Raw genomic sequence first — 26,914 nt, 5'->3', positions numbered from 1 at the left:
TCTTATGCACTTTCGTCGTCTTTGTTGTTTTTTTTGTCCCAAAATGGTGGATACTCTCCTTTCTTGCCATATCATTAATCTAATTATCTCAAGTAGGTTCATCCTCTCAATCTGTTTTATAGTTGTATGATCTCTTCGGCCATACCAATGGTTATAAGGCAGCTCTAGCTGAGTTATTCCGATGATCTTATTCTATTAATTTGAAACATCTAAGTGCCTGAAAATTCGATAACATACTTCAACTCATTCTTTCTATTTTATTGTATACCTCAATTACATGAAAATTTGGTCTCTATTAATCAACTTGTTTGTGACGATGGACGACCAATTTGACTTATCCTCCGTATTTCATGCTTAAAAGAAATTTCATGAAACATTTGAGTAATAGAAGTTTGACCGTAATGAGTGTACTCAAATACCCAAAAAAAAATAATGCTCAAAAGCCTTGTTTTTTCTTTGCTTTTGGGGTGTTAACTTTTCAGGTACGATCACCTTTTATTTATTTACAAGAATTATCATTTCAGGATTAAAAGATAAGTAGTACTAACAAAAACAGACAATGGAAAAAGAATTCGACTTTTGGTACTCAACAAAATTTTATCATCAGAAACATATACTGCTAAATATTAGTAAATCTCAAAACATACGATTATACCACAACCAGAACCCCTAAATTCCTACCAAAATCAATAAACACTAACACTGCCCCATATAATATAGCATCTCTCATAATTGACAAATACAATCATCATTAATTAACATCAAAATTCTAATGCCTGAAGAGAGAAACAACACATAGAATGAGGGAACTTATAATAAATGCACTGGAAGATGACAAAGAAAATGCCGCACCGGCGCCGGAGCCAACCCCAACTCCTGAGCCGAAGTTTTAGCCATGGCAGAGAAAATGGCAAAGACAAAGGCAATCAATAATGCGTTGGGAATGCTAAGTTGAGCCATTGGTGCAGAATAAAATTTGCTGAATAATTTAGGGTTGGCTCGGAACTTCAGATTGTGGAGAAACTGAGGTTCTTATATAGCTATAGATACTTCTTGACCAATTTCAAAGTTTTTTGCTAGTGCGTTGTGCTTATACACTTCGTAGAGCCTTGTCTCTTCTTGTTTATTATTATATACTTCTTTAGTCCCACAGTAAGATTTTCTGAATTCAAACGTTGATTCCTTAATTTTATTGAAGTAAATTTCAAAATTAAAAACAAACTATAAATCAAAATATTAGAATTCAAAGTATTTGAAATTGTCGTAGTTAATAAAAACTATTCCGAAGAAATAGCAAATGACTCAAGAAACAGTTCAACGTTTCAACATATGGCCCAACAACTAAGACAATTCGGTTCCTTTAAGTCCCTTTACTTCTGCTCTTTTATCTCCAAAAATAAGCAATACATACACCAAAAAACTCCGAGAAAAGTGTAACAAACATGCACCTCCGGTCATAAATTTATCCAGCAAATCAAGAAGCAATTCAGGTTTGTATTACCAGTTTTTAACAGATATCAATTCAAGACATGATGGAGTTAAAATAAACAAAAGGATGCACGATATCACTCTTTCACAAAATAAAAGCATTTAAAACCCTTGCAGCAAGATGCGCAACCTAATACATAATGCTCAGGCACAAGAAAACAGTATAAACAAATTCGTGCAGCATGGTGTAGGTTGCAATACATTACAGTTACTTTCGCTTAGATTGCTTCCTACTCTCCAGTTTTCTGCGAGCAGCTTCAAATTCTTCCTCGCTTGGCTCTGTCGTAGATGGATCCCCACCATATTTGCTAGCCAAAGACGAGAACATAGAATTCATTTTGCCTCTGCGCTCATTTTGCCGCAGAGATATAATGGCATATAAATCCTCTGGTTCTTTCTTTGATCTGCAATGTTCCAAGTTCTCTAATTAGGATATAGCACTTTCAGTTAATGATGTGTAATGTAAACGATGACTCACTTTTGCCTCCGTCTCAATGGGCTTGTAGGCGGTTTTGTTTCAGACACTTCCTTTTCCCATTTCTCATATGCTTTGGTTGACTTTATCTCCCCTATCAAAGTAAAATATAAGGTGTGAATCACTTTCCAGAGAAGAAAGAGAAAACTTCTATGAGGGAGAGAGGATTTTGTGCCAACCACAGCAAAAACTATTGTTAAAACGAAAGAATTTTTATTGGAGTATTTATGCAGCAAAACAGATGGCTAAACAGTGTGTTGAAAGCCACATGTTTTTATCAAACAACACATTTATTTCTTAATTGTAAGGTCATCATAGAAGACAAATTGTGATATTTACTGATCCTTGAAATCTATTTTATCTACATAAGTTGGATCGCTATGACATACTTAATATGATGGCAGCTTCTAGAAAAAATAATTTGACAAAAGAAAGGTCATCCAGACAGAAATCAAACTCTACCTGCTGATATAGCCTCGTCCAGAATATCTTTGAAGCGGTGTGAATCTAATTTGGGATCAGAGCAAATCATGGAGCAAAAGAGCCTGCAGAAGAACACCAATTAGGTGGCAACCTAGAAATCACAGCATTAAACAGGAAAGAGCGCACTATTTCCGGCTTTCTGCTGATACCTCTTCATTTTACCCTTATACTTCTTGTATAGATCAATCAAGTCCTTCCTCTCCGACTCAGATCCTCTATAATTTGCTTCAAACTGTTCAATATCAGCCTCGGTAATCTGCAAAAAAAACATGTGTAGGTTCCTCCAATGTTAGAGTGTCTACTACTCAATTAATAGAGTGGAGCAACCATTTACTGTTGTTACCTTTGGATGCATAGCTCGGAAAAACTCCTTCAAGTTTTCAACATCTCCTGCCAGGTCCTGTTAGTAGGTAGATGATAATATGAAAACCTTACTTTTCAGATAGGTGTAAGTGAGTTGCTTCCAGATAGCACTTTAGCCAAAAAGAACATTCTATCCTCTAATACATGTGGATAAGATTGTTTACAGATCTCCACAGTTTTTAGAGTCTCAATATGTAAATATTTGATATCAAGAGTCAGATATCAGTTAGACTTGTCTGCAAGAACCAAAAAATATACAACATAGGTAAACATAAAAGACACTGTATGTGCGTGTCTACTGGAACATTAAATTTGACGCGCATAGAGAAGTGTTAATTTACTTCCCCAAGGGAAGATGGTCATCCTTATCCTTGTTGTTTGGTATACCTTTTTATTGGAAGTTAGGAAGTTAGTTAGGTGAAGTAGTTAGTTATTATTTGGACCATATTGTAATTACTAGAAGTTGGGAGGTCTCTATTATTATTTTCAGTTTTCCTAATTAGCTTGTATATACTGAGTTAGTTGGAGTTGTAAATGTCAGTTGAAAATTTCCCAATTCTCTCTTCTTCTTCACGTTCATAGTGCTCTCCAATGACTAAGATTTTGACATGGTATCAGAGTCATGGAGACTAATCCGTGAAGCCGTATAATTTCTTCAACTAATTGATTGTTCAGTTCATTCTCTTAATCTTCACTTCAAATTCTCTGTTTTATTTTTCAATTTGAGAAAAATTGCTCGAACTGGTGCGTTAATGGCGACGGAGATAATCGATCATACACATCCACTTTTCCTTCAACCTTCAGACACGCCAGGATTGGTTCTAATTCCAATTCAGCTCACAGGTTCGGAAAACTATGGACTGTGGAGCAGATTGATGCGTCTTGCTCTCAAAACTAAGCGGAAGCTAGGGTTTGTAACAGGAGCTTGTGCCAAGGAGTCGTTCGAGGAGAATCTCCATGAGGAATGGGAAACTTGTAACGCGATAGTGCACAGCTGGATTATGAACTCTGTTTCGAAGGATTTGCTTAGAGGGATCATTTATGCATCAGATGCACATGCAGTTTGGGAAGACCTACAGGAGCGATTTGATAAGGTGAATCGAGTGCGTATCTTTCAATTACACAGCAATTTCGCGATTATCTCAAGGAGCGGATTCTGTAGCTGTGTATTTTACCAAGTTGAAGGAGCTGTGGGCAGAGTATGATGTATTAGTACCATCTCCGAACTGTGGTTGTCCAAAATCTAAAGAGCATATTTACAACAACAAAGAGTTATGCAGTTCCTAGATGGACTAAATGATACATACGATCAGGATCGTAGGCAAATTTTAATGAAAACCACTGAACCAACTCTTAATCAGGCATATGCACTTATAACACAGGATGAGAGTCAACAATGCGCAGGAGGTGGAGTTATAGGTCATAAGACAGATCCATTAGCTATGCAAGCAGGGAGAGGTCAAGGTTTTCGTGGAAGAAAACAATATCTGCAATGTGAACACTGTCGTATGAGAGGACATACAAAGGAAAATTGCTACAAGATCGTAGGGTACCCTGAAGATTTCAGAAGAAGGAAAGGATTTCAACCTAAAGGGGTACGAACTGCTACAAATCATGTGGAAGGTTCTGTGAATCATGAAGAAGGATATGTGGCTCAAGGCTCACAAGGAGCATCAGGAGCATCACAATCTAAAGGAGGAGATCATTTTTTCACAGAAGCACAGTACCAGCAGATCCTAGACTTGCTCAGCAAAGACTCACCACCAAGTGACATTAAGACTCAAAATCAAGCAACTGCTGCAGGTATAATTACTGCATTATCTTCCAGTGTGCATGTTTCAAACAAAAGGAATGATGACTGGATTGTAGATTCAGGAGCAACACATCACATATCATCTACTTTAGATTTAATGAGTGATGTAAGAAGAATAGATGACAGGACACAAGATAAAGTAACATTGCCAAATGGTGTTACTACAAAAATTGAACATGTGGGAAGTTCATATTTGTCAGATGTTCATAAACGGGAGAATGTTCTACATGTTCCTGATTTCAAGTTTAATCTAATGTCAGTGTCCAAGCTAACTAGAGATCTAAAGTGTGCTGCCACCTTTTTACCGGCACTATGTGTGTTTCAGGACCTTTACGATGGCAGGGTGAAGGCGATTGGTAAAGAAGATGAAGGTTTATATATACTGAAAGGAAGAAGAGTCAGACTTTTAGCAGCTCATGTAGATGTGAAAGGATCAAGTGGCAAAACATCATGTTTGTGGCATGAGAGATTAGGCCATGCCTCTGTTCCTGTTATGCAACATGTCTCTTTTTTGCAAAATAAAGTAGATAGTGATATGCAAAATAAATGTACTGTTTGCCCTTTAGCTAAACAGTCTGGACTTAGCTTCCCTAATAGTGAAAAAAGGAGTACTAGAGCTTTTAAATTGGTTCACATGGATGTATGGGGGCCATATAAGAAGAGCACTCATGATAGGAAGCATTACTTTCTTACAGTTGTAGATGATTTTTCTAGGGCAATTTGGATTTTCTTGATGCAGTTTAAGAATGAAACTATTATTTTTCTGAAGCAATTTGTTTACATGGTTAAAACACAGTTTGATACTTCTGTCAAGGTCTTGAGAACAGACAATGGAAAGGAATTTTTCAACAAACAGTGGAGTGAATTCTTGTTATCACAGGGTATTATTCACCAAAGTAGTTGTGTGTATACACCCCAGCAGAATGGGGTAGCTGAAAGGAAACACAGACATAAACTGAATACTGCCAGGGCATTAAAATTTCAAAGCCATGCAGACATAAACTGAATACTGCCAGGGCATTAAAATTTCAAAGCCATGTTCCAGATATGTTTTGGGGGGAGTGTGTACAAACTGCTGGTTACATAATAAACAGATTGCCTACCAGAATCTTGGATGGAAAGAGTCATTATGGAATGTTGTATGGTAGAGAGCCCTCAATAGCACATCTAAGAGTATTTGGGTGTCTATGCTATGCCACTAATCTGGTGCTAGATGATAAGTTTGCTGCAAGAGCAAGAACAGCTGTTCACATGGGGTATTCAACTACTCGAAAGGGTTATAGATTATATGACCTAACCACTAGAACATTCTTCATTAGCAGGGATGTTTCTTTCAGGGAGCATGAATTTCCATTTAAGAAAATAGAACAGCAGCATTCATTCACACTAAATGATTTTGGTGCTAGTTTTTTGGAGACAGAATTGCAGGTTCAAACAGGTATACTACCAGAAGTGACCAGTTCTGAGGGGCCATCTCAAGCTCCTAATACAGCAGAAACAACAAGCACCAGCTCACCAGTAGAGGGAGGCTATCATGTAGATCATGATGCTGCACCACCAGTAGAAGATTTAGAAGAATCATTAGTGCCAACTCTTAATTCAGATCAAGAGACGGAGACAGATGGACCTCCAGATACACATGGTGTACTGAACATTGTTGAAGATATGCCAGCTGATACACTCATTCAAGGTGTACAAGATGGGATCACTGAAGATGCTCAGAATGTGCAAGATGTACCTATGACTGAGGCTAGTTCCAATGCACCAACTAGACAGTCACTCAGAGTAAACAATCCACCTATATGGCAAAGGGACTATGTATTGCAGCCACAGAAGTCCTCAAAATGCAACTATCCAATCTCAAACTTCCTGTCTTATGAGAAGATGTCCTCAAAGTACAGAAGCTATGTGTCAGTTTTTTCAATCCTGAAAGAGCCTTATAACTTCAAGGAAGCTGTAAAGGATGAGAGGTGGATCACAGCCATGAAACAAGAGATACAAGCATTAGAAGATAATAAGACTTGGGAGGTTGTTGACTTACCACCAGGCAAAGCTTCTATTGGGTCCAAGTGGGTGTACAAAATAAAGTACCAAGCTAATGGAGAAGTAGAAAGATTCAAGGCACGACTAGTGGCAAAGGGATACAATCAACAAGAGGGACTAGACTATCATGAGACTTTTTCACCAGTTGCAAAGATGGTGACTGTTAGATCTGTGATAGCCCTTGCAGCCTCAAAGGATTGGTCCTTGTACCAAATGGATGTCTTCAATGCTTTCCTTCAAGGAGACCTATTTGAAGAAGTCTACATGGATTTGCCACAGGGTTTCCAAAGGCAGGGGGAGCAAAAGGTGTGTAGGTTGCTTAAGTCTTTATATGGTCTCAAACAAGCGTCAAGGCAATGGAATTTAAAACTTACAGAAGCTTTGGTGGGAGCAGGTTTTATGCAGAGTACTTATGACTATTCTATGTTCACCAATAAGTCGGGCAAGGATATTGTCATCATCCTCATCTATGTTGATGATTTGCTACTGACTGGAAGCAATAAGGACATGATTGATGAAGCTAAAGCAGCTCTGCATCAGCAATTCAAACTCAAAGACTTGGGAGAATTGAGGTATTTCTTAGGCTTTGAGGTATTGAGATCCAATCATGGAATACTGCTTAACCAAAGAAAGTATACCTTAGAGCTCATCTCTAAGTTGGGCTTAAGTGGTGCCAAACCAGCCTTAACACCACTTGAAGTCAATCAGAAGGTCACCACAGTAGAGTATGACAAAGCCACTGGAGTAGAAAATGAAGATCCTTTGACAGATGCAAATAGCTATCAAAAGTTGATAGGGAAACTCCTATATCTAACAGTCACTCGACCAGATATCAGCTATGCAGTGCAGACTTTAAGTCAATTTATGCAACTGCCTAAGAAGTCACATATGGATGCTGCAATTAGAGTGGTCAGATACTTGAAATCTACACCAGGAATGGAAGTCCTGTTGAAACGAGGGCATGTTGATACATTGACAGCCTTTTGTGATTCTGACTGGGCAGCTTGCCCAATGACAAGGAGGTCTGTTAGTGGATATGCAGTTAAACTTGGTGAGTCCTTGATTTCATGGAAATCAAAGAAGCAACACACTGTTTCACGAAGTAGTGCTGAAGCAGAGTATCGCAGCATGGCATCAGCAGTTTCAGAGATAGTGTGGCTGTTGGGGTTGTTCTCAGAGTTGGGAGTGTTTATTCTTAAGCCTATCACATTGTTCTGTGATAGCAAAGCAGCGATGCAAATAGCTGTGAATCCCATATTCCATGAACGGACCAAACACATAGAGATAGACTGTCATTTTGTTCGTGAACATATCAAAGAAGGTCTCTTAACTACTCAGTATGTTTCCACTAAAGATCAACAAGCAGATCTCTTCACCAAGGGATTAACATCTGTACAGCATCGTTTTTTACTAAACAAGCTGGGGGTGTTGAACATTCTCCACCCTCCAGCTTGAGGGGGAGTATTGGAAGTTAGGAAGTTAGTTAGGTGAAGTAGTTAGTTATTATTGGGACCATATTGTAATTACTAGAAGTTGAGGGGTCTCTATTATTATTTTCAGTTTTCCTAATTAGCTTGTATATACTGAGTTAGTTGGAGTTGTAAATGTCAGTTGGAAATTTCCCAATTCTCTCCTCTTCTTCTTCACGTTTATAGTGCTCTCCAATGGCTAAGATTTTGACACTTTTCTTTTCTTTTTTTCTTTGGTATACCTACAAAGGAAGTTAAACACATTTCCTTACTCCTTTCATACCCTAACCAGGAGGAGCCGCACCCCCCTCCACTTCCCATTTCTTTCACTACCTAGAAAGAAATGTCAAATAGCACACCATTACCTCCTTTTATTCACATCCACTTGCCCCTCTTTCCACCTCAACCAAAGTAGGTTATAACAAAGAATTTGGCTCGATATATTAGTTTCTAGAGAATATTGTATGAAGGTTAGATTTCAGTTTTATTCTTAGCAAAGAGCAGATCACCCAAACCCAACCCAACAGTCACCTTCGGAATCTTACATTATGGTAATGAAAATTTGGCTCATTATCATAACAATAAAGCAATCTTTTTACTATGTTGCACCATCATACGCAATAAAAATAACTAAAAGTTCCAATGTACTGAAGATGCTCAAAATTTCTTAAATATTATAAGAGTTTGCAAGGTTCACAGAAAGAAAGGAAAAAAAAAAAAAAAGAATCACAGTGGTATCACTCACAGCATCATCAACACAGCCAGTCTGATCATAAAGTGCTCGTTTTTCCTCATCACCTAGAATTGCTATCACCTTTTGCAGCTGTTGAAATTTCTCTTTTGCTTCCTATAGAAAGTAAATTTAAGATTACTCATTTTCAGTTGGCTAATGTAAACAGCAAAGTGAGGTAAAACATGCTCAATCATTATATGGACAGCCGTTTACCTCGTCATCCGGATTCTTATCGGGATGTAGCCGCAGAGCCAACTTGTAATATGCCTTTTTTATTTCCTGCTGGGATGCTGTTCTTTCGACCCCAAGAATCTACAAAGACGATGCCTTGTTAGTATTACTTGACACCAAAAAGAAATGCATGCACTTAGTTTGTAGAAAGATCTTCCAAACCATTATTCCATAGGCCCATGAAAATTTTATATCTATGGCTTCATAAGTAAGCATATCACATGCCGCGGACAATTTAGCACTCTTTCTACTTCTGCAGATGCCAATGTTCACATATACATAGCAGGAACTTATCCTATAATATTCCAATCAAATTAGCAATATGTGTATTTCTTCTCGCAATACTTTAAAGCAATCGTAATTAATACACTTCATATCCAACAAGATATCCTAAATTTGCAGATTGTACACTGAAACACAATAAAAGGAGTCACTAGCAGCTGCTCATTCTTACAACTGTTAACTCAATGGTCTTTAGGGCACCATACAGAGCTAAGGCTTCAGTAGTCAGCACTTCACATGCTTCAAACAGTTCAACATTCTTTGTACAGCTATGAAGAACGCAACTTGGCAGGATCCATGCATATACATATTTTACAGAGTAAATTTATCCTAGAATTGTCCAGTCTAATTTGTTTCATAGATATTTCTTCTTGCATAATTTATTTCATAACCATCAATACACTCCATAAGAATTTGAAGTTTTCAAAACAAAACACATATAGTGACTCATTAGCCGGTCTCATCCAATACAAGTACAAACTCAATGATCTTACAGGAAAAATATAGAGCACAGATTGGTACTAATCTTCAGCGTCACGTTATATTAACCAAAAATACTTTAACAAAATCCTAGAGTACTAAATTGAAATACATATATAAACAGAGGCAGACCTACTTTGGGGGTTGGGGGTCACGGGAACCTTAGCCTCGGCAAAAACCCTGTATATATATTTTGTACATATTTGTATATACATTGAGAACCCCTTAAATAATTTACTAGACCTCCTTAATCACAAAAGCCAAATGGGAGCATTGGTTAAGGCGTTAAGCTTGGTTGTTCAAGATTCCTTCCGTCACTTGTTGATCTGGATTCGAACCTAGCTCCTGCAACTTAGTTTAGTTTTCTTTTCTTTTTCTTACTTTCTTGAATACAACATAGTTTAAACTTAGTGTTCAACTGGTCTTTTTTCGTATTTTATATTTCTTAATGTAATTATAGTTTAGTACTTGTACATAATAGTATAATTTTTTCTAAATAGAATTATAATTAATTAGTATGTGTACATAATAATCAACTTAACTAATTTTATTCTTTAAAAAGTTCCTCCATCAAAATCAAATGCCTCAACCGCAGCTCCTATCTCCACAAATAAAAAGTACAAACCCTTCTACCTCCCTTCAAGAATTGCTTTGACAATGTAGCAGGCATCTGTCGAGTTCAACTCAGCAACAACGACTGAGAGTTTGAGACTCTTCTTCAGATCTTTGACTGCTAAACATACCGTTAATCTTGATTTTATTTGCGTAAGTTTTTGATATTTTTAAAATTTGAACACCTTTTTTATCACCCCTTTTTTATTTGAGAAAAACTATAAATTATGATGTTAGAAATCAGCTTAAATCAAATGTCTTCCCTTTCCATAGCACCCATTTTGTAAAGAAAATTGTATGCTTAGTGTTTCCTCTTTCTATAAAGAGTTGCACACCAAATTTTTTCGCCAGTAATTGATGCCCCAGTTACACTCAAATCCTAGGTCCGTTTCTGGATATAAACCAAATCCATAAACAAATACACAAATTTAAACATTAAGGAAAACTTCAGCATCTACTACAACTACAAGTACATACAAACAGACCTAATGTAGACTCAGGACATGACCAAACTATTTCATGTGACCTTCTCTAAATATATATAGTTAGAAAGATATATAAAGTTCTGTTTTTTTAGCTACAAACCCGCAATTACTTGACATAAAAAGCTAAATCCACCCACAAAAGGTAACAAAATGCTTGAAATCAGGTAAGCGTAGAAAGAAAAAATTACAAGTACCTCATAAAGGCTCTTCTCATGTGACGAAGAACCGTTCACGTTCTCTTGATTTCCCTTCATTTCTACGTCTTCTTCTTCCGAATTCTCCACCGGAACCCTAGCCGTCTTCTTTCCCTTTCCCATACGTCAACGCTCGGAGATGCTTACACTACTTGTGCAAGTAAACGCGATTGAAAAATCAAAGTAAAGGCAATTTTGAATCGATTTAATCAAATTTATTAACAAATGAGGCATTTATAAAGGCGGAGGATTCCCGCCATATTGATCCTTGAGCTCTCCGAGTTCCCGCCAGGCGCCATTTGATCATTTCTGCAGTCCACGAGGGATTTATGGAGGGTCAGGATCTTGTCACATAAGCAAGAGTGCAAGTACAACTTTTTTGGGGGTAATTAGTACTCCTTCAACTTTTCTTTAAAAAGTAAGTACCATTAGATAGGGCAAAAATGCCCTTGAACTATTTGAAATAATTCAAAAATGCACTCCATTTATTTTTTGTATCAAAAATATCTCTATTGTCTATATTTTGGACTACAAATGCCCTTAAATCGTTAGTCTTGCCATTGAAGGTGATATGGCAGTCCAACTGGGTTAGATTTGCTTACATGGCCATCCACCTAAATAATCCAACATGACAAAATTATTTTTTGGAAAAAGTTGTTTTTCCGAGAAATTTTTTTTAAATACAAAATCAACACTTATTCCAAAAAAGTAAAAAAAATCCGGAATTTTTTTTATTTCGGATATTTTTATTAAAATAAAAAATCAACACTTATTCCGAAAAAAGTAAAAAATCTCCGAAAAAATTATTTATTTCGGAAATTTTTATTAAAATACAAAATCAACACTTATTCCGAAAAAAGTAAAATTTCCGAAAAATTATTTATTTCGAAAATTTTTATTAAAATACAAAATCAACACTTATTCCAAAAAAAGTAAAAAAAAATTCCCAAAAATTATTTATTTCGGAAATTTTTATTAAAATACACAATCAACACTTATTCCGAAAAAAGTAAAAAATTTCCGAAAAAAATATTTTTTCGGAAATTTTTATTAAAATACAAAATCAACACTTTTTCCGAAAAAAGTAAAAAAAATTCGAAAAAATTTATTTATTTTGGAAATTTTTATTAAAATACAAAATCAACACTTATCCCAAAAAAAATAAAAAAATTCCGAAAAAATATTTTTTCCGGAATTGTTTTTAGTTTTTTCGTAATAAGTGTTGATTTTGTATTTTTATAAAAAAAATTCAGAAAAATAATTTTTTCGAAAATATAATTTTGCCATGCTGGATTGCTTAGGTGGATGGTCAGGTAAGGAAATCTAACCCAGTTGGACTGCCATGTCATCTTCAATGGCAAGACTAACAGCTTAAGGACATTTGAGGTCCAAAATATAGACGGTAGGGATATTTTTAGTACTAAAAACAAACGGACATTTTTGGCCCTTTTTCGAAAAGTTAATTGTGATTTTATCGCATATCTTTAAGAGAAAGGGGCTTAAACTACCCCGATAAATGGTTTATATAAACTCCGTCCATCTATTCGTCTGAAAATATATGGAATGTTAATTCTATTATCAAAACTGCCCCCGCGAATAACGGCAGCACATGTGGGCCTCTCATTAAATGGTGTGGCAACCTTTTATTTGGTCACGTGGCTCTATGGGACTTAAATTAAAATTGGGTATTTTTTTCGACCCATTTAACTGACCCGACCCACTTTTTATTATCTGGGTCAGTTCTTTTTACCTTATACCCACCTATTTCAGTAGTCTTTTTCCCCAATTTAGTTATTAGGTCATCAGGTACGCTCATATCAACTTCTTCCCCAAAATTTCTCTTTTCAACTAATTAATTTTTGTATTTTTCCTTCGAATCTTGCGTTTGGTTGTAAAAGTTGTGCAATTATTGATTAACAAAAAATTCAAGATGTCTGAAAAATTTGTCTCTTCTGGTTCGTCGCGTCGTTGTGATTGTGGTTTAATTGCAAATTATTTTATGGCTAAGACTCCTTTGAATGTTAGTCATATATTCTACAAATGCCCTCGTTTTGACGAGGAAGCTTCATGCGGTTTGTAGGAATAGAGGGATGAAGAGATGCCACCATATGTGACGATGTTAATCAACAACTTAAATACTTCACTGAAGTATGTGAAAGTTGAAAGGAATTAACTGAAAAAGATAGTGGCTAACTTGGAAGAGGTTGTTTCTGCTGGAAAAACTGAAAATTGAGAAAATAATGAAAGAGATTGAGGGAATTAATTCAGCAAACTTAGAGAATGTGGCTAGGATAGAGGATAAACTACAAATGATAAAGTGGTTTATTATTTTTTCTTGGGTTGTCTTTGTGTTGGTGCTAGTTTTCAAGATGATGTAGTGTAGTTAGGTTATTTGATTCAAAGGTTGTAATTCTGCAAATTTTGTTGAAGGTTTTTTATGTTTATCGATCTGGGATGTTGTAATTATTGATGCGTTTATTGATGGTGCAGTTGTAATGGTCCTTTGTTGGTATGAAATAAAGTTTTTTATTGATAGTATAAATCTCATACAAATCTTTGCATATAAGAAAAATCACTAATAATAGAATGGTAATATAATTAGTACATCATAAGAACAGAATCATCTCTTATAGATAGATAAGAAGAACATTGCCATTAATCCAGTAGAAAACATAGATTGTTTCAAAATTTAAGCCCAACAATACATTGCTATTGGACAAGTAAATGTGTGATCCAAAAACTTGTACCATTGTCACAACATTTACTTGTCTAAAAACCTAGAACACGAACAAACATCATGTAGTCAAACAGTCATACAAAAAAAGGAAGAAAATATATATTTCATTCGTCATTACTTGTTACACTACTCCCCCTTGCCCCTCCCCTTGCCTCTTCTAACTTTAAGTTTGCTAATCTTTTTCTCTTTCACACTTAATATTTGAGATATTGTCATTGCCTCATTTCCCTTCTAGGTAATTCTCTTTGGGGAGTATGGCAGTTTTGTTGGTTGTGAACTACCGATGTGATCCCCTATGAATTGTATCTTCCTAGTCCCAGAATTTTGTTTATTCTTATGCTGAAGTCGAGTCTTAATGTCAGAGACAACCTTAGGCCTCAAAAATGGGTCAGCTTCTGCACCAAAGTCTGCTTGAATAAGCCTTCTTCTGGTCTGAATATGCTGACTTGGCATATGAATTGTCTACGTATATTGACTAGATTGTTGACTTGGCATATGAGTGTACTGACTGGTGTGTTGACTGGATTGATGACTGGACAGATGACTTGGTTGACTAGCCTGACTTAGCAATTCTTGGTCTTGTACTGTAAAACCAGGATTAGGGACCATAAAAAACTCTGATTCTTGATCTTGAGTTGTCTGAGTGTGGTCTTGCACATTCTGGGTCTGCATCAATGAAATGCAGATTGTAAGTATAAATTATTTACTACAATTTAAATTAAGAAAGTTAGATATACCTTATTGGCTAATGGACATTTTTTATTTTGGGTTGTTTTGCCACAAAAATCACAAGTCATTTGAAGACCTTTCCTAGAAGTTGACCATTCTCCTTGCCTTTTCCTAGCCTCATCCTTCTCTCTTGGCCTTTTCACTTTAGGTCTACCAACCATCTTTGCTAATGGTGGTGGTTCCATGTCTTGATTTGGCTCAAGTTTCCAGAATTTTTCACTTCTAACAAGTTGAAGTTTGTGCTGATACACCAACTGCCAAGCTTGTTTGGAATACCACCAGTGAATCCAAGTGTTGGGTCCAGCTTCTTATAAATTAATGGCTTGATAGCATGAGCACATGGGATTTCAAATATGTCTCAAATCCTACATGTGTACCTTTGTTGCTCCAAAATAACTATGTTCCTGTCTTCACCTTCACTTATTTCGAAACCTCTATCTCCGTTGAAATTTTTCTTGCACTTTGAAGCCATCTCTCTGTAATCATTGTATAGCTCCATTGCATATGGGTTGTATTCACCTCTCCAATTGCTAACTTCATTTGCTCTATCCTTTAGTTGATTCATCACCTTCAATTATCAACCAGTAAACATGAAGAATATTTAGCCAACAATAGACAAATTAACAAGAAGTAAACATAAAAGGTAGAAAGACTTCACTTTCACTCTTATATCCTCAAGCATCTTCACAATTGGCTTATGTCTAGCTTCAAGAATCCAAGAGTTGAAAGGAACTGTAAAGTTGTTATCCACTATTGGGTTCTTACATTGGGTATCAAAGTAAGCTCTACACCAACTTACTGTGGATATTTCAACAAGTCTCTGATAGCATCCTCAGACACTTCACCTAACTGTTTCAGCATATCCTTAAATTCTTCCTCATATGCACTCCAAGAACACCACCACATAGTTTTTTTTTATCTCGTCATTCTTCCAATCTCGGCTCCAGCTTGCTTCAATATGTCATGCACAATATGTGTGATAGAATTATGGACATACCTTCCTTAAAACATAAACGTCTTGAATTTGGCGCTTGCCCAACCCTTTTTGTTTTCCAGCCTCCTTGCAATTCACTATCAGAGACTCCATTTGCACTTTAGCATCCTTCAACTTCTATTTTAATTTATCCCTTTCTTCTACAAGTTCTTTTACTTTCACTCTTGGTCGATCACTCATTAAATGCAACATCGTCCGACTTGGTAGGTTCTCCCTCTCTAATGGACACGTAGATGAACGTCCATCAAATCATCTAAAATAATTACATCCACCATTTTTCTAACAACAAAATCATTCACATTATTGATTAATAAGAAACAAAGAGCGAAAAATTTCATAATCAATGAAACTAGTTACTCATTCTTGAAATTCTATAACCATAAAATCGGCGACCTGGGTTTGCTGGGGTGGTCGAGTCCTTCAACCTAGAATAATCACCGCAACAACATATATCAGGGTCCTCTTTCGTACATTGAATTTTGTGAATTTTGCGAGATTCGAATGTTTTTCAAATAGGAGGGAAAAAAAAGAAAATGAGACAGAGAAGATTCAGATATGAGAGAAGAAACAAGTAAATAAAACAAGAAGTAAAGAGAAAGAGAAAAGGAAGAAGAGTAAAGAACAAAGGAAGAAAGAGATGAAAAAGAGAGAAACATGTCTCAGATGGGGAAATTAGGGTTCTAATTTAATTTGGGAATGGATAGTTGAGTTAATAGATTCGTTGGGTTAGTTGACGTTAATATTTTAACGTTGGGGGAATCAACAATCAACAAAATTTTATCCCTTCACGTGCTCAAAAGAGGTGCATTACATCTAATGTGTCATGTCACGCAAAAGTGTTTATTTGGAATAAATCTGTGTTACATGAGGTGTTCAATCGGAACATACCTTAGATGAGTTATTTCAGAGGAAAATCGGAACGAGTTTAGGTGGACGTACATGATTTTCGCCTAATTTAAAGCTGTAAATACTTACTTTAATAAAAAAGATACTAATGCTAAAAATCAACGATGCTTCTATTTTGTGCGTATCAAATCGGAGCAAACAAGGAACCCTAAAGAAATCCTAAAATCGCGTTTGCTGGATTAGATAGACGAAATGTGAGAAATGGTAAAAAAAAAAAAAAAAAGGATTTTGTCGTGGGTATAAGGTAAAAGAACTGACCTAGGTAATAAAGAGTGAGTCTGATCAATTAAATTAGTAGAAAATTACCCAACTTCAATTTATGCCCCACAGAACCACGTGGCCAAATGAAAGGTTGCCACATCATTTAATGGGAGGCTCACATATGTTGTTGTTAGTCACGTGGGCAGTTTTGATAATAAAATTAACATCCCATATATTTTCAGACGAATAGATGGACAGGGGGTTTATATAAACCATTTACCATACGATAGGGGTATTTTAGGCCATTTTTTGTATTTTTAAATAATGTTAAATTCTCTTTTACTATAAACCTTATAATTAGGCTTATAAATACAATATCCCATTCAAACTAAAATTTTATTTATTGAATAGTACATATTGCAAATCTTGCTACTTCTTTTTTAGATGCAATTACTTAATTTTCTATTTTTTATGCAACGGTTTATGTATAAGCTGCTAAAGTATGTTACAGGGAATCTTACGAGAATGTACCAAAAAAGACACTATTTACCAACAATTAGATATTTTAATTATGCTATCAAAAATACTCAAATAAATTACCAATGATATATAACATTAAAACATATAGAACTTTTTTTTAAAAAAAAAAACAATATATATTGTTGTGATTTGTTGAAAACACATAGATGCGGTAGTGTGCAAAATTTGACGAAGTATAAAGGCGAGTTAGACTAGTTTGGAATCAAAATTCATTATCAATGATATAAAATATTAAAAACTTTAGGCAAAAGAGATCTTTTTCAGTGGGTAAGGTTGAAATTTGTTGAAAATATGTAGATGAGGCAATACATCAAATTTGAGCAAGATTGGAGGTGATTTGGACTGGTTTGGTATCAAAATTCTATATAAAATCGAGTTTAAAAACTTATTCTGCGACACATGTATCAAACATGTATCACACATGTATCTCACACACAGGTGCACATAGATATACAAGTGATACATATGTAATACATAAATAATACACAGTGTGATACACATATCATATTTTTCATGTTCATCTTCTATTTCAAATTGCCAATTTAAACCACCTCAAAACTCTACCAAATCATCCCAAAATTGAGATTCAATCTCCTTAAGATGTATTCAATCTATTCCAACAACACCCAATCAAAAAAAAAGTAAAAATTTGATATTTGTTTTAGCTACAAATAGCTAATTTGCTATTATTGATAGTATTTGGTTAATATTGGTCATATTTTATGAATTGACCAATTTTTGTAATAACTTACTTAAAAGTGGATATAACTGGTAATTTTCCTATGTTGTTTAAATAAAAGCTTCCACACATATGATACTTAAAATGCGTATAGATACCCCTCCTATAAAATTGGCAACACCAAAACGAAAACAAATGAAAAGGGCGTGGTAGCATCAGGATAGCCTGTTTGGCCAAAAGTATTTCTTTTTTTCAAAGTTAAGGTGTTTGACAAACTTTTAGAATGAAAAAAGTGATATTAAATAAAAGCATAAGTAGTTTTTAAGAAGCAATAAAAAGTAGTTTTTTTAGAAAAATATACTTAGAAGCACTTTTAAAAGTTTGTCAAACATTAAATGTTGTTTAAAAGTACTTTTTAAATTAACTGGTATCTATGAACGTGCGTTGCGCGTTAACAATGGCACGTGATGATTTAAAATTTTAAATATTTATTTATATGAAGGAGCAATAAAATTTAATTAATGAGAGGAATTTTATATATAATAATACAACAATCGTCTAAATGCCCAAAAGTATTACTATATTAGCATAATACATGAATTTAAAATAAAAGGACATCATCAAAACTTACACAAATGATCAATTTTGTCATATTAGTTGGATAATTATGTATTATAGTTTAAAAATATTTAATGTGATGGTATCTTAACGAACACTTCTTTGTGTACAATATTTTTTTGTGTATGTTTCCTCCTAATGCTTTGGTTGCTCTGCCTTAAACCAGAACTATTGTTCTCTTGAAAGTGAAACATACAGTTGTTCGTGCAAGAAAATATATTGCGGTAAATATAGTCCAATATTTAGGATGTTTATCCTTATGCTTTATTTATTATATTTGCAAAACATAAACATACTAAAAATTATTTTCAATATCCTTAGTTTCGGAAGACGAAAGTTGAATTCAGGGATAAGAATATTCTTAGAAGCACATTGACCATCATCATAATTTTTTCATGTATGACGTTATTGTCAAAAATTCTACATACCATCTATGTGATGTTAGATAAGCTATTCGGCGTATTTAAGTTTTTCAGTAGCATGACGGGCATATTTTTCTTCAAAATCAACTTATATACAATGAAATATCAATTTTAACTTAGTCTATTATATAAACGGTGACACTGACATACGTAAAAAATAATAAAACTGGCAACAAACATGTATGGTAGAAGGTCATTTGGTATTAAAGTATATGGTAGAAGGTCATTTGGTATTAAAGTATTCAAGTATTCTTCTTGGTAGTAATTATATATATCATTTTTTGCTGAGTCAAAAATAGAAAAATATTTTATTTTTACTATAAATTTTTGCAATCAACCTTTTATTTAGTTGATCAACATATTCATTTCTGCTAGCTAAGATATCTTTTTAATTCTATCGTGCAATTTACACAAATTACGTTTTAATCTAATGATAGAAATATTTCTCTTATTAAATGCACTACTATTACCATTGAGATTGATAATCAAATGTTCAGGAAGAACCAAATCATTTTTTATTGGATGCTCTTCTTCGTTTCTGACACGAAGCAAGAAGACATTGAATATTTGATTTGTTCTTACTTTATATTTCTTGTTAGTTGAATCATTTTCATTCGAGGCCATAAGTATAACTTTGGCAAGCTAGCTTTTACGGTCTCTGCTTTTGTCAATTTTGGAACTATTGGTAGTACTTCACATAAATCACATCCCAAACCATTAACTTTTTTTACCAAACAGTTCATTAATATCCAATATATCTCTAGAATTTCGGACAATTATTTCGATCTTTGACACTGTAACGACCAGGCCGGTCGTTCTGAGTATTACAACCTCGTTTTTCCAATTACTTCTCAAATTGTACTTTACAGTTGTCGTGTGAATTGCCGGGGTAATTGGTTCGGGTCCAGTGAGGTTTTGAAGGAATTGGAATACTTAGTTCCAAGGTTTAAAGCTTAAGTTAAAATAGTGATCGGATATGGACTTATGTGTAAACGACCTCAGATTTAAATTTTGATGATTCCAATAGCTCCGTATGGTGATTTTGGACTTAGGAGCGTGTCCGGAAAATTATTTGGAGGTTCGTAGTAGAATTTGGCTTGAATTGCCGAAAGTTGAATTTTTGGGAAGTTTGACCGGGGTTTGACTTTTTGATATCAAGATCGAAATCCGATTCCGAAAATTTGAATAGGTCTGTAGTGTGAAATGTGACTTGTGTGCAAAATTTGAGGTCAATCGGACGCGATTTGATAGGTTTCGGCGTCGTTTGTAGAATTTAAAAATTTGAAAATTTATTAGGCTTGAATCCGTGTGTAGTTCGTATTTTTGAGGTTGTTAGGTATGATTTGAGGCCTCGAGTAAATCCGTGTTATGTTATGGAACTTGTTGGTATGTTCGTACGGGGACCCGAGGGCCTCGGGTGAGTTTCGAATGCTTAACAAATTGATTTTTTTAATTTGAAAGACTGCTGGAACTGAAGCCTTATGGTGTAATCGCACCTGCGGAAAAGTAGTCGCAGGTGCGAGCTCGCAAGTGCAAGCAGGGGTGCGTTGAAGTGAGGTGCGCATGTGCGGAAGATGCTTCGCAGGTGCGCAATCGCACCTGCACGAGAAGGAGCGCAGATGTGGGCGGATGCGCGTAGAAGCGGAAACTGGGCAGGCGAGTGGAGTCCACAAATGTGACGTTTTGCTCGCACAAGCGAATGCGCAGTTGCACAAATCTTGTCCGCAGATGTGGAAATCGCTGGGGCAGAACCTTAAATTCGAGGGTTCAACATTTTCACCCATTTTCGGATTTTGGAGCTCGGGTTGGACGATTTTGGAGAGAAAACTTTTCACGCAACTTGGGGTAAGTGTTCTTAACTCCATTGTGATTATATTCCATGAATTAATCTTCATTTTTGGTGTAAGTTTATTGAATCTTCAAGAGAAATAGAAGAAAATTTCTGTAATGTCACAAAACAAAAATTTCAAGTTTGAATACCGATTTGGAGTCAGATTTGAGTGAAATTAGTATGGTTGAATTTGTAATTGGATGGGTTGTCGTATTTTGTGTGTTTCGTCAGATTGCGAGACATGGGCCCCACGGGTATTTTTGGGGCATAATTTCGAATTTTATGGAAAATATTAGCGTTTTGATATGAAATTAATTCTTATAAATTGTGTGGACTAAGTCAAATTATTGTGACTAGATTCGAGCCGTTTGGAAGTTGATACGCGCAGAATGGAATTTCTGGAGCATTGCTTAGCTTGCTCGACATTGGATTTGACCTGTTCGAGGTAAGTAACTCTTCTAATCTTGGAGTTGAGGGTATGAACCCTGAATATATGTATTTTGTGAATTGTTGGGAGGTGACGCATATGCTAGGTGACGGGCGTGTGGGCGTGCACTATAGAAATTATGACATAATTATTTATGTGAAATTTGTAGTTAAATAATCTTGACATTTTCCATGCAGTTTTATGAGTTATAGATATTAAGCTGAAAAGCATATTAAAAATCATGTTGAGGCTGTGTGCCAGTATTATTGGGACCCCAAGAGGTCATATTGCTGTGAATTATTTGTTTTAAATTGAAAATTCATACTCAGTCATATTCATTTCATTGCATATCATATCTTAGTCTCTGTTGTTAATTATTGATACATCATATCATCATTTTTGGGCTATTTATCATGACATTGTGAGCCCGAGAGACTGGAGAGATTGATGACTGAGTGAGGTCGAGGGCCTGATTTGTGAGGATATTTATGGGATCGGGTTGCAGGCCGCAGCATGTTTGATATTGGCCGAGGGCCTGATTTGTGAGGATGAGTGTGGATCGGTGCTGCCCGCATGCATCATACTTTATTATTATAGCACGTGAGTTGTCCGTGCAGTACGTGAGTTGTCCGTGTAGATTATCGCGCTTGGACTGAAGGAGTCCCTCTGGAGTCTGTACACGTCCCCCAGTGAACGCAGGTACCTACTGAGTGTGAGTGCCAAGTGCTGAGTGACTTGGAGGCATGAGTGATTGTGAGGTATGCCCGAGTGGCAAGCGTGATTGTGAGGTATGTCCGAGTGGCACGAGTGACTGTGAGGTTTGCCCGAGGGGTTGTATATGAGTGATGTTCTGCCCGAGGGGCTGTTTATAATTTTATCACTAAGTTGCATCTCATTGGCATGAACACATGACATACAGGCATAGAGATTGTATTTTTTTCTCATGTTGTACAACATCACATCATTCATGATTTCTCACACATTTTTATAGATGGGTATAGTGATGCATTTGTTTTACACGGGTTATCCGGAAGGAAAAATGAAACATATTATTTATTATTGAAAAGATTTTTGGAGAAATTTATTATTTTCAAACTATTCATATTATTGGCAACTTCGGCAAACGATTTGGGTTTTCACTGATGTATTTGAAAGAAAGAACTGCTATTTTTGAAATCATTATTTGGATGAATATTTTATCTCTGAGTTACTTCTGGTATTATTTGCTTTATGTTGTTATGGATTGTTGTGGACTATTGGTTTTGGACCCACCTTGGTGGAAGCTCGTCACTACTTTCAACCTACGGCTAGGTTTGTTACTTACTCAGTACATGGGGTCGGTTGTACTGATACTACACTTCTGCACATTACGTGCAGATGTTGGCTGCTGTTGTTGCTGTGCTCGATAGTTGCGGGATTGAAGATGCACCTGCGTTCCTATTGTAGCTGCCTCTTGTTCAAGGTAGCCTTAGATTTATAAAAGCTCTGTTTATGTATTATTCAAATAGACTATGTATTTATTTCATTTCTGCTTTGTATACTCTATTCTTAGAAGCTCATGATTTGTACTACCAGTTCTTGGGGATTGTATAAGATCAAGATCTTTATATACTTAAATTGCTTTAATAATTATCATTGAAATTGGTTAGTTGGTAATTGGCTTACCTAACGGGATGGGTTAGGTGCCATCACGACTAGTTGGATTTTGGGTCGTGACAAGGTGGTATAAGAACTCTAGGCTCATAGGTTCTACAAGTCATAAGCAAGTGTCTAGTAGAGTCTTGCGGATCGGTATGATGACGCCCATACTTATCTTCAAGAGGCTACAGGGCATTTAGGATATATATACTTCCCATATTTCTTTCCTTATCGTGCGAGATTGATTCAGCTTGAAATATAACTCTTTGAATTCCTTCCACGTATTCGTATGCACACATGAGCGCTTAGTATCAGTTGTGCATCGTCGGCTTGTGATTCCATGAACGATGTTGGAGATGTGTATTCTATGTTCTGGTGATGGGCAAGTCTGAAGGACTTGAGGCCAGTTTTAGACCGTAGCTTAAGCTCGGTAGCTTCAGTTGTAACTCGTATAACTGGACTTGTGGCTCGATGAGCGGTAGAATGCGGTGTGATGGGTATGATGTAACTGCGGGATGTGTTAAAACGATTGGAATATAACGAGAAGTGTTTCCTTGAAATGTAAAGGAAAAGGCCATTGGGTGCTTGATTTTCGATTTGATATGACGAACAGTCTCGGGTAATGAATGTTTTAAAGGAATTTTCACGTTGTTAAATTATGGGACAAATTAAATTCTCATGTCTTGTTAATGAATTTGGACTCAGAAAGATTAAGTGATTGCATAGTAATTATGGTTGCGAAAGGGTATAACAAGGTGCCAATTTGAGGCTGAGCAGGTGGGTTATCTCCTACAGAGTAATCTACGTAGGTGTGTTCCTTATAATATTGAGTGGAGAGTTTCTTTTCTACCAGCGGAGGGTGTGTGTTGATATTTGAATTTGAATATGGTTGAGAAAGTTGAATTGACTATCAAGAGAAATAAACGCATGCTTAGCGGATGATTGAGGTATTTTATGGTTGGTGTTGCATGAGCTTGAGAATTTTTTTTGTTGAACTCACTGTAGTATCATGGCAGTAATACAGTATGGGTGTTGTGATTTATTGAATGAAATGATTTATGGCTTTGAGCCAAGTGGGGGAACCTGCTGCAGACGGCTTAATTTCATGGTTATATATATTAAGTTTTAGTTTTGGTCTGAGACATACTTGTGGGTTAGCTATGACTTGCAGAAGTTGAGATCGAGGATGACTCGAATAAAGAAATTTCTGGTTAAGGATTATATTGCACGTATGAGTAAATGAAATTCGCAGGATGAGTGAGTTGTTATTGGTGAATTATGTAGTGCGCACAGAGTATGACTTTGATATGTGGTGTTAAAGTAGAGTTACTTCTTTGAGTGTTGTTGTGCTAATGGGGCACGTGTCTTTTAGCCCATTTGGGCGGTGCAATTAGATTTGAGCAAAATGGGTGACTCCCGAGAAAATTTCAGTGGATTTGAAAATTATATATAGCAATTGAGAATATTTCCGGACTTGTGTATGGATAAAATCCGAGAATTGCGTTTGATGGTGCCTGGACTTGCGAAAATTCTATATGACTATGGATTCTATATTTTTTGTATGAGGAAGGTAAGAAAAACAATTTCAAATTCACGTAAGGTATTCTCAGAGTGAGTGTTATAGTTGTGGTATTTTTGAAGGTGCTTAAGAAGAATACAGTTGTTTATGAGCCGTAGGGCATTGTGGTTCTATGCTAAGGTTTGTAGGGTAAGTTGTGGTTAAAGATCATGGTATTTTAGCAAGAAGAAGTATCAATCTGAAGACAAATTCGGAAGGGACTCAAAGAAAATAGGACAACTGGGTAGTAGGTTGGATCAGTATGGTAATGGATAAGATCGGTTCCTTGGGTGCATATGATATGGCGGTTTTCTACAGGTGCTTTGTGGCAATATACCTGGACTTGGCGACTTGCGTGGCTTGGTCGAGTTAGAGAAATTTAGTTTTAAGGGCTTGATTATGTGCAAATGGATTCCAAATTATTCTTGATGGTTTCTATCGGTGTGGAGAACGTGTTGTGTATTGTGATTTCCTCTTGGAAAGAAGCAAGAGAAAGGTTTCTAACTAAAATGGTATGTAAATTATTGGTGACTCAAAGTTGATAATAAGATTCTTGTGCTTTTCACATGATGGCAAGATAGATGTTATGTGTTGTACGAAAGCTAGATTTCCATGTACAAGGTGGCAGTATAGTCTTGAAGAGAAGGTAACGAATGTTGGACAACATGGACGGTTTCAAATAACTAGATGAATATTATTACTACTTGGTGTTGTATGATAAAGGGGCGGACTTCAGAAGGCGCATTGTATTTTGACTTACGAATATATAAATTAGTATTGTGGTACTCACATGGTTGATAGACTGCTGATATTCAAATTTTGTCAAGTGGTACGGAAGAACTTTTAAAGTATTTCTCGTGGGATGATAGTGTATGAAAGAGGTGTTAGGCATTCGGGCGATGGAGATGGAATCAAATATGGTGATTCACATGCTCTATGGATTTGGAGATTTGGAGTTTCCAGGAGGAGATAGTTTCATGGTTGTGGACTGTGAAGTTATGGCCGGAGCTAGCCAGATGATTAAATGTGTTATGATTTAGTCATTATGGAATTTCAGAGGGATTTTTATCTATTTGTGGGTAACCCGAGTTGATTTGGGGGTCCATAGGTAGGCCCGATTAAGATGTGTATTCTACACCGAGCTGGAATGGTTGGCTCCATATTGCTATTATTGAGAGATGTGTCATTCGGTTGATGTTGAACTTATTCGTGTTCTCAAATGATCTGTGAGTTACTCCTTTATGCTATGAGGAGTTGTGATTCATTGGTTATGTGCACAGATGGTGCGGTTCTATTTGAGATTTATAGCGGAATTTGAGTGTGATGAGTATTTGGGTATTGCATGATCGATAGCGTAATGGTTATGTCCTTTCAGGTTTTGTGTGGTATTTTTGTCATTTGCCTTTCCGTCATTATTAATTCGGAGCAGGGTGGCTCGGAGTATATAACATGAACCTCGTGTTAGAATCGGGTGATGGTTTTACGGTGTATGATGAATTTTCAGCGTTTCGTTGTGGAGGTACTTGTTAATCTGGCGAGGCAGTTCTCTTATTTGAGTCATTTTCCATGACTGGGTACATTTGAATTGTTGCGTATTGGTGCACGGATGGCACGAGTTGTGGCTCTGAGTTATATTGGTGAGACATGTCTATGGAACAATTGTGTTTAGTAATATAAGGTCATTGGACCTAGAATGGGTACTATCAAGTTTGATTTCGGTATATTCGGGAGTATAATATTGAAAGTCGGCTCAGAAAGCGATTATAGTTCTGGTTGGAGCAAGAGAGCTCCGTGACTTGTTGATCTGGTAAGTGGTCATGAAATTTCGCATGTTTCTTTTATTATCAACGGTGTACGAAGGTTTTGGGATGAGGTTTGGTTCGATATGGGTTTACTACTAGTATGCAGTTGGTTTTGGAGTAGTCACTGCAATCAGGAATGGTCCTACGAGCATGCGAGTTATATAATATGTTGGTTGATTATATCCGTGGTTATAGTTATAGCTCGATGCAACTTGTTCGGACTTATATGGTGTGTAAATGTAAGATTTGTGTCTTGAAAGAAATTTTAAAGGTTGGAAATCAAACTCCAAGGTTTATAGGCTAAGGTTAAATTAATGATTTTCAGTTGCATTGTGTAGTCAAGCCTTATGTGGGATAGGGTGACGTGGGTTCACCCTCGGGTACGTGTGTGGTAAGATGGAACAGTGATTTAATGGCTTGGAAACAACTGTTGGCACGTTCGAGAACGAACGTATGTTTAAGTGGGGGAGAATGTAACGACCCGGCCGGTCGTTTTGAGTATTACAACCTCGTTTCTCTATTTACTTCTCAAATTGTACTTTACAGTTATTGTGTGAATTGCCGGGGTAATTGGTTCGGGTCCAGTGAGGTTTTTGAAGGAATTGGGACACTTAGTTCCAAGGTTTAAAGCTTAAGTTAAAATAGTGACCGGATGCGGACTTATGTGTAAACGACCTCGGA

The 26,914-nt window shown here is 36.1% G+C and overlaps 1 protein-coding gene across 1 annotated transcript; it reads right to left on the bottom strand.

Annotated features, from left to right (window-relative positions):
- Positions 1–1,474: 1,474 nt before the first annotated feature.
- LOC104102675 (chaperone protein dnaJ 6-like) lies at positions 1,475–11,425 on the bottom strand. Its single transcript, XM_009610452.4, has 8 exons — positions 11,152–11,425; positions 9,081–9,179; positions 8,880–8,981; positions 2,790–2,846; positions 2,596–2,702; positions 2,426–2,508; positions 1,967–2,057; positions 1,475–1,892 (listed from the first exon to the last, which is right to left on the bottom strand). Exons 1-8 carry the CDS (start codon positions 11,272–11,274, stop codon positions 1,697–1,699), a joined length of 858 nt encoding a protein of 285 aa, XP_009608747.1. The 5' UTR covers positions 11,275–11,425; the 3' UTR covers positions 1,475–1,696.
- Positions 11,426–26,914: the final 15,489 nt, after the last annotated feature.

Source organism: Nicotiana tomentosiformis, chromosome 12, assembly GCF_000390325.3.
Source record: "Nicotiana tomentosiformis chromosome 12, ASM39032v3, whole genome shotgun sequence".
Classification (NCBI taxonomy): Eukaryota; Viridiplantae; Streptophyta; class Magnoliopsida; order Solanales; family Solanaceae; genus Nicotiana; species Nicotiana tomentosiformis.
Note: the sequence above shows the minus strand (reverse complement) of the source record. Positions and strands in the feature narration are given on the sequence as shown.